This window comes from Muntiacus reevesi, chromosome 2 (assembly GCF_963930625.1).
Source record: "Muntiacus reevesi chromosome 2, mMunRee1.1, whole genome shotgun sequence".
Taxonomy (NCBI): domain Eukaryota; kingdom Metazoa; phylum Chordata; class Mammalia; order Artiodactyla; family Cervidae; genus Muntiacus; species Muntiacus reevesi.
In genome coordinates, this window is record NC_089250.1 from 263,778,722 (window position 1) to 263,787,509 (window position 8,788).

General features: G+C 52.6%; 1 protein-coding gene across 2 annotated transcripts; it reads left to right on the forward strand.

The window, feature by feature from the left end:
* The first annotated feature begins 1,353 nt into the window (after nt 1–1,353).
* Nucleotides 1,354–6,341, forward strand: ZNF575 (zinc finger protein 575). 2 transcript variants are annotated; one of them, XM_065926239.1, is made up of 4 exons: nt 1,354–1,650; nt 1,932–2,020; nt 2,447–2,558; nt 3,021–6,341. In XM_065926239.1, the coding sequence occupies exons 3-4, from the start codon at nt 2,477–2,479 to the stop codon at nt 3,677–3,679; spliced, it is 741 nt and encodes a 246-aa protein (XP_065782311.1). In that variant the 5' UTR covers nt 1,354–1,650; nt 1,932–2,020; nt 2,447–2,476; the 3' UTR covers nt 3,680–6,341. The 2 variants fall into 2 exon arrangements, with proteins under 2 accessions (XP_065782311.1, XP_065782312.1); XM_065926240.1 differs by lacking the exon at nt 1,354–1,650 and adding an exon at nt 1,696–1,831.
* Nucleotides 6,342–8,788: the final 2,447 nt, after the last annotated feature.

Below are 8,788 nucleotides of genomic sequence, written 5' to 3' on the forward strand. Positions count from 1 at the left end.
ATTTATTCTTATTTTTGGCTGTGCTGGATCTTCCTTGGGGCGCACGAGGTCCTCGGTCCTATGCACGGGCTTTGTGTAGTTGCAGCCAGTGGAGGCTACTCTCTAGTTGCCAGTGCACAGGCTCTAGAGGACCGGCTCACTGGTTGTGGCACGTGGCCTTAGCTGTCTCACAGCAACTCTGAAAGATGTGAGCTCTTCTTGGACCAGGGATGGAAACCATGTCCTCTGGATTAGCAGGCAGTTTTTTAACCACTAGATCACTAGACCAGAGAAGTCCCACTGTGCATCATTTTTATAATAGTAGCACCTCCTCTTGAGAAAACTGCTGTCAGGATTAAATGAATGAACATCCATAAAGCACTCAGGACAATTTCTGATATAAAAGATCAGATGCTGTAATGATAATTATTACAAAATTATATTATTTTTAACAGTTAATAATACAATTAATATATAACAGCCGCCTCACTGACTTGTCTTCCACTGCCTCCTGATGGTCCATTTCCATGCAGTAACCTTTTAAACCTTTTAAATGAACCTCAAAATGAACCTCTTCTTTAACCTGTTAAAGAAGAGACTGAAAACTCACAGCAAACAAATCCAACGTGTGGATCTTGTTTAACTACTGATTCAAACAAACCAAGCATAATAAAAAGATTTTTATGGAATAGGAGGCCTGGTATATAGCTTCAAAAATCACCTGGGAGGAGTGGGTGGGGAATTGAGCCCATATAATCCTTCCTTATAACTCCCATGACTGCCTGGGTTTGCCAGATCTTGTGGATTATCAAACTGAAGACCCACCCATGCGGGCGTAGTTTATGGGCACTTCACGATCATTCCTGTGCGGGGCGGGAAGGTGCACCGTCACGTAATGGTGCCAAGCAAGCCACCCTGGGCCTAGCATCAAGAGCTCCAGATAGGAACGCGGGGGCCCAAGAAACGTGGACACTGCCGCCCTTAGCATTGGGGGGCGAAGGGCTGAGAATCCTGAATCACCCAACGGCGAAAAGTGCCGGGCGCTGTGCAAATAATGTGACTTTCACTGAGCATCAGCTCCTTCTGAGCTCGGAGTATCGATTCCGTCCTCTCTCGAGGAAATGGCTACCCTTTCCTTGCCAATGCCCTAAAGGAGAGAATAGGAAGCGGGTTCTTGAAACTGATTCAAGAGACGGAACTCAAGCTCCCAGCGGAATCTCGAAAAGAAGGGGAACGTAAAAAGAGGAAGCTGTCTCAGTGATCTCCGAGTTAGGTTTCCCCGCGTTAACTCCTGCACGCGCTTGACTCCAGTCAGCCACCGTAGGCCCCGCAAGCCGCAGGACACTTTGCTCCGGTCCTTTGGCCTGTTAGCTCTGCGCCTGCTCGCCGACTCGCGGGGCCTGGCGCACCCACCCACTCCATCTCCTCCGCAGCCGCCCCCGCGGGCCGCGACTGCGCATGCGAACTGACGCCCCCACCGGCCCGGCGTGGGAGGAGGGGATGGAAATGAGGCTGGGCCCAGCAGCTCGCGCGCGCTCCCTCCTTTTCCCTCCCGTCGCTGGGCGCGCGCCGGGTGGTGCAGCTCCCCAGCATCCGAAGGCAGCTCTGCAGTGGCCACGGTCGCCAAGGGAGGGGCCCGGAGCCCCGCCCCCAGGGAGGGGCCGTCCGCAGGTGAGGGGGTAGGGGTTCGAACCCAGACACCTGGGTCTTTGGGAAGTGGAGTGGGGCCTGGACGCCACAGTTCCCGGAGAAGGACCCATTGGGGTCCTGATGCATAGGTTCCGGAGGGGGCTGCACTGGCGCCTGAGCCTTGAGAGGGTGCATTGATGCCCGAATGCCATGATCCCAAGGGGTGAGTGAAGGCTCGGACGCTTGTGACCTCGAGGGAGAAGTCCATTATGGGTCTCTGGATCGCAACACACGATTCACGCCCTTTCTGTGTCTTCCTCCAGGTCTCCCCTCTCCTCTCCACGTCTCCAGCTCCGGGGTTGAAAAGGCAGTGCACGCGGCGTCAATGAACTGAGACTGAGCCAAGAGCCGGGTAAAGCTACCTACTGGGTGTGAATTCCCGCACACTGAGCGCGTAGGCCCCTCCCCTGGGACAGAGTTGCTGAGCAACCGACTTCAAGTCTTAATTGTATAGCTCCACCCATCCGCGGCCGGTCCCGCCCACCCTGGGTTTAGACCCCGCCTGCTCCGCACCCGGGGCGGCTGGGAGTTAAAATTGTGGAGGCCCCGCCCACTCCGCTGGAAGGCTCAATCGCAGGGACTAGGTTCCAAACAAGACTGCTTCTGGGTCGGGTTTGCGTAACCCCGCCCACTGTGCCCTTAGGCTCCACCCACCCTCGCCTTCTAGGACCCGACGTGATAGCCCTTGCTCCTGAACAAACTAACCCCTGAATATGGGCTCTCAGTCCTATCCCCAACAGCCTGATAACCCCCGGCGTCGCCCCCTCTCCCGCCCTAGGCCCTCCCTCTAGGTTTCTGGGCCAGCAGGATGCTGGAGCGAGAGGCGGAGTCTGCGGCCGGGGGCGCCGAGCCTAGTCCCGCTGACAAGGAGCCTGTGACCAAAGGAGAAGGTGAGGGCGTCTCCACCTGGGGTGGGGGTCGTTCTCCAGGAATTGGAGCCAAGAGAGTCACATATTGTGGGAACCTTAGGGTGATAGTTTGAGGGCCCAGGGCGATAGCCATTTCGGATCCCCAAAACTCAACGTTCTGGGGGAATCATCCAGGTTGTCTTTGGGGGACCTCAGTGATCCTCTGTAAGGATTTCAGGGTTATCACTTGGGAGGATATTGGAAACGGACACTTTACTGGTTTTGGGAAAGCTTAGGTCTGAGGTTCCAGCAACGTAACTTTTTGGAGCCTGCCTTAGGAGGATGCATGGCAGTGGGTGAGGAGCAGGATCAAGCCATTTGGGGAACCTCAATATGACCCTGGAGTTGTCCAGATACACTAGAATGTCAAGGTCGAGGGGGAGTCTGGTCGAGATTCAGGGTGTTGGCTGCTTTCTGGAGCCCACCAATCCTCCTGTCCCCTAGCTCCCGACCAGGGCCCGCCGCAGAAGCCCAGCCAGTCTGTTCCAGGGCCCGCTGCCTCCACGGGGGCGTCTTCCCGACCCCGCCGGAGACCCCCGCCCCAGCGCCCGCACCGCTGCCCCGACTGTGACAAGGCCTTCTCGTACCCGTCCAAGCTGGCCACGCACCGGTTGGCACACGGCGGCGCCCGCCCTCACCCGTGCCCCGACTGCCCCAAAGCTTTCTCCTACCCCTCCAAGCTGGCCGCCCACCGCCTCACGCACAGTGGCGCCCGCCCGCACCCATGCCCGCACTGCCCAAAGGCCTTCGGCCACCGCTCCAAGCTGGCAGCCCACCTCTGGACCCACGCTCCCGCCCGCCCCTACCCGTGCCCCGACTGCCCCAAGTCCTTCTGCTACCCCTCCAAGCTGGCGGCCCACCGCCACACGCACCATGCTACCGACGCCCGCCCCTATCCTTGCCCTCACTGCCCCAAGGCTTTTTCATTCCCCTCCAAACTGGCGGCCCATCGCCTGTGCCATGATCCCCCGACTGCGCCGGGCAGCCAGGCCACCGCGCGGCACCGCTGCTCCAGCTGCGGCCAGGCGTTTGGCCAGAGACGCCTCCTACTCGTTCACCAGCGCAGCCACCACCAGGCTGAGAGCCCCGGGGAGCGGGAGTGAGCGCTCCTCTTGGCTCACTGGCTCCCTCTGCTGCCAGCCCCAGTAATAAAGAGGTGGCATCTCTAAGCCAGGCTGTATGGACTTGCCTCTTCCAGGTAGAAGAAGGGAAGTTGCCCCCGCATTGGACTCGAACTTAGAGGCAGAGGAATCCCTTGTTTGGACGAAAGGAAAGTGTCATCCATAAGAGTTTGCAGAGTCCCAAACCATGGACCTGGAGGTGTGGTTAGAAAGCTCTTGGCTCTGGTTTCCCCCCCACACCGATTCATATGGCAAAGGTTAAAGTTCTGCTAGCATTGTGTGCTGCTGAGGAGTGTGTGAAGACAAGCTCTCCTTATTGTTGTGAGTTTAAATTAGCGCCTCCACTTTGGCCATTGACTGCGTGTGTGTGTGTGTTAGTCGCTCAGTCATGTCGACTCTTTTCGACCCCATGGATCCCTGTAGCCCACCAAGCTCGTCTGTTTATGTAATTCTCCAGGCAATACTGGAGTGGGTAACCATTCCTTTCTCTAGGGGAACTTCCTGACTCACGGATTGAACCCGGATCTCCTGCACTGTGGGCAGATTCTTTACTGTCTGAGCCACCAGGGAACCCCCAAATATAGGTATAAAGAACTTTGAATGCGTCTATGTTCATGTCAGCTATTGCACTTCTAATTTATCCTAGCACTTGGGGGGGGGGGGGGGGAGAAGGGTATAAGATTAAGGATGTTCACTGCAGTACAATGGTAGTGCCAAAGATGAGAAATAACCTGAGTGCCCATTGATAGGGGACCAGCTAAGGAATTATAGTACAGCCACAGAATGGAAGATGTAGCTGCAGAGAGGAAAGTCAGCTCTACATATACTGACATGGAAGAATTCCCAAGGCATACTAAATCATAAAAGCAAGCACAAAGGGTGTACTACCAGTAGTATAAACATTTTTAAAAAGCCCAAGCTTTGGAGCCATCCTTGACCCACTGCTTAAGAGTCTCGGGGCCTCAGACAAGTTTTGTGATTTCTCTGGACTCAGATGCCTTATCTATAAAATGGGAAGTTGTTTTTGTTTTTTAATTTTGGCCACACTGCACAACTTTCACAATGTTAGTTACCCAACCAGGGACTGAATCCAGACTGCTGGAGTAAAAGTGCTGAGTCCTCACCACTGGGCTGCCAGGATTCCCAAATGGGAGTATTATAAGGCCTTTACAAGCACCTTTTTGGGCAAAGATGGTTCCCCTGTTGGAGCCCGTTTCTCCTGCTGTAAAGCAAGGATGACTGGGCTAACAGTGGGCTGCTCTTCATTCTGCAGACATGTGTTAGGCAGGTACTGTGAGCTGAGCCCTGCACAGGGTGTTAGGAACGGGGCAGTGAACAAGACAGAACTGGTCTAGTGAGGGGGGGGGGGTGGACACCAGCCAAAGAGTTGCAAAAACAAGAGAAAGAAGCCAAGGAACTTCTCTGGTGGTTCAGTGGCTAAGAACTCCATGTGTCCAATGCAGAGTGCCCAGGTTCGATCCCTGGTCAGAGAACTAGATCCCACAAGCTGCAATGAAGATCAAAGATCCCATGGGCTAAGACCTGGTTGTCATTCAGTCGCTAAGTCATATCCTATTCTTTGTGACCCCAAGGACTGCAGCACACTAGGCTTCCCTGTCCTTCACTATCTCCTTGTGTAGCCAAATAAATATTGTCTAGAAATAGTACTGTACAACATATAGGTTAAAAAAAAAAAGGTAAAGAAGCCAAGTCCACATCGGAAGAATGATTACACAGCCGTCATAACGAGGCTGGTGACGTTGGCTTGGGAACAGGCTGGGCGGAGGGCACGGAGCGCTTGGAAACAGACCTGTGCTTACAAGGCCCCGTCAGGAGATGCTCCCCACCTGTATACTCAGAGGTTGGCAAATTTCCTCTGTAAAGGGCCGGGCAGTATATCTTCTTAGGTTTTGCAGGCCATACAGGGTCTGCCACCACTACCCAGCTCTACTGCTGTGCTGCCAAGGCGGACAAACACATTAGGATATAAGGATGAGCGTACCCCTGTTCCGACCAAACTTTATTTACAAAGAGCTGGTGGGCGGGATTCTGCCCGTGGACTGTAGTTTGCCAGTCCCTACCATAGACGAGGCGGGGAAGGACAGCTAATCGGCAAATAAGCTGAGAGATAAGAGAAGAAAATTAAATGAGACCCTGTGGTTGGCAGAATAATGGTCCCTCAAAGATGTCCATGTCCTAATCCCCGGAACCCGAGTTTGTGTTGGCTTCCACACAGCAGAGGGGACTTTGCATACATGACGAAGGAGCTCATCTTGAGATGGGAGATTATCCTGATTATTCCAGTGGGTCCAATGAAATCACAAGGGTCCTTACATGGGAAAGAGGGAGGCAGAGAAGCCAGAGATGTGACAATGGAAGCAAACACTGGCGTGATGGGGGGCCACGAGTCAAGGAATGCAGGCAGCTTCTCGAGACTAGAAAAGGTGAGGAAATGGGTTCTCCCCTAGAACTTCCAGAAGAAACACAGCAAAATAAATTTTTAAATACATAAATAAAATTAAAAATAAAATTTAAAAGACAGGAGGAACACAGCCCAGACATCACCATGTTTTTACCCCAACTCAGACTGATTTTGGTTTACTGACCTCCAGAACTGTAAGAAAATAAAGTTGTATTGTTTAAATCCTGTGATCTTGGTAATTTGTTACAGCAGTGTAGAAATGAATACAGCTCTCTATCTTACAGCATACACAAAAATTAAGTTGCTAGTGATTGAAGATCTAAGTTTGAGACTCAAGACTCTGGAGCATTTAGATGGGAATAAAAGAGAATATCTTAGCAATTCAGACACAAAAAGTATAAATTGTAGAGGAAAAGACTGCTGAATCTGATCATGAGCAAACCAAGTTACAACTATGATAGAGATACATAAGGGCTGGGGTTTTTTTTTTTTTTTTTTCTTTTTGGCCCCACCAGACGCCATGTGGGATTTTAGTTCCCTGTCCAGGGATCAAACCTGTGCCCCCTGCTTTGGGACTGCAGTCATAACCACTGGACCAAGAGGGAAGTCCAAAGATACAGTATTATGAGTATGCATGCTAAGTCACTTCAGTCGTGTCTGACTCTTTGCAACCCTATGGACTGTTGCCTGCCTGGCTCCACTGTCTGTAGGATTCTCCAGGCAAGAATACTGGAGTGGGTTGCCATGTCCTCCTCCAGGGGATCTTCGGAACCCAGGGATCCAACCGGTGTCTCTTATGTCTCCTGCATTGCAGGCAGGTTCTTTACCACTAGCGCCACCTGGGAAGCCCTATTGAGTGTATCAAAGTGAAGTGAAAGTCGCTTAGTCGTGTCTGACTTTGCAACCCCATGGACTATACAGTCCATGGAATTCTCTGACAGAATACTGGAGCAGGTAGCCTTTCCCTTCTCCAGGGATCTTCCCAACCCAGGGATCAAACCCAGGTCTCCCACATGGCAGGTGGATTCTTTACCAGCTGAGCTACCAGGGAAGCCCATTATGAGTGTATATCTGGCATATACTGTTAAATACAGAGAGTTAGGAAAGGTCTTCCTGAGGAGCTATTGTTTGAGCTTGGATCTGAAAGGTGGGGAGGATGGAATGCAAGGTGGTTTGTGGAATCACCAGCATCAGGCTCCAGACAAATGAAAATCAGGGGCCGCAGGATGGCGGCTGCTCAGCAAGGCCCTAGGGGAGGGACAGCCAAGGGGCAGGATCTCTCCTCTGAAGCCGGCAGTACGGCCTGTGTCCATGTTTACCACGGAGCTTGTCCTGGCAGATCTTCTAAGAAGCAACCATACTGCCATTCAAGTCTCAAGGACACAAACTCATTTGGAAGGTGTTCATCTGGTCCAACCTTAGCTTGTCTAGACCAGAAAGCTGACTCCTAGAGATGGGATTTGGCCATACCCAAACAAGGGGACAGGGCTTCCCAGGTGGCACTATTGGTGAAGACCCTGGCCTGCCAATTCAGGAGACGCACGATAAGCGGGTGTGATCCCTGGGTAGGGAAGATCCCCTGGAGAAGGAAATGGCAACCCACTCCAGTATTCTTGACTGTGAAATCCTATAGACAGAGGAGCCTGGCGGGCTATAGTCCATGGGATCACAGAGTTGGACAGGATTCAGCACGCACATGCATCATGCACCTGATGCTGGAGATTCCACAAACCACCTCGCATTCCATCCTCCCCACCTTTCAGATCTGAGCTCAAACAATAGCTCCTCAAGGCCTCTCCTAACTCTGTCAGACAGGACTGAGCACGCATACAAACAAGGGGACAGTGTTGAGTCTGGGTGGGTCCCGTTTTCCTGACATCCCGATGCCCTGCTGCTCCTTGCATGTGTCCTGCCTTGCTTTTCCTCTGCCTGGAATGGTTCCCCCAGACCCTCCCTTGCTTCTCCTGAGTCCCTGCCAATGGGTGAGTGCTCTGAGATGCCTTCCCTGTGACTCTGTCACTCTCATCGCTGGATAACCCCACCCAGCCTTTTCTGCTCACACAAGGTTTATCGCCACGCTGCAAGACACTTGCCGTCTCTGACCCCCACCAGAATGTCAGCCCCATGAGAGCAGGGATTCATGTCTTGTTTGGCACACCAGAGCCCCAGTGTCTTACACATGGTGGGTGTGGTTGGCAGAGTAATGACCCCCCCAAAGACGCCCACAGCCTGATCCCTGGAACCTATGGATAGGTGGAGGTGAATTAAAAGAGCAGAAGGGGGCTTCCCTGGTGGTTCAGTGGTAAAGAATCCACCTGCCAACGCAGGAGACACAGGTTCGACCCCTGACCTGGGAACATCCCACAGGCCTCAGAGCAACTAAGCCTGGGCACCACAACTATTGAGGCCATGTGCCCCAACTATTGAAGCCCACTCACTCTAGAGCCTGTGCTCAGCAATGAGAAGCCACCGTGATGAGAAGCCCGGGCAACTCAACCAGAGTAGTCCCTGCTTGTGCAACAAGAGAAAAGCCCACATAGCAATGAAGACCTAGCACAGTCAGAAATAAATAAAAAATTTTTAAGACAACATAAGGAATGAAGGTTGCTAACGGGCAGACTTTAAAACCAGTAGATTATCCCAGGTTATCCAGGTGGGCTCAGCGTAAT

What these genes read in the sequence shown, in the direction of transcription:
- ZNF575 (XM_065926239.1), top strand. Translation starts at nt 2,477, where the DNA reads ATGCTGGAGCGAGAGGCGGAGTCTGCGGCCGGGGGCGCCGAGCCTAGT. An exon ending in GCCTGTGACCAAAGGAGAAG is followed by an intron (nt 2,559 to 3,020) that starts GTGAGGGCGTCT and finishes CCTGTCCCCTAG; the next exon opens with CTCCCGACCAGGGCCCGCCG.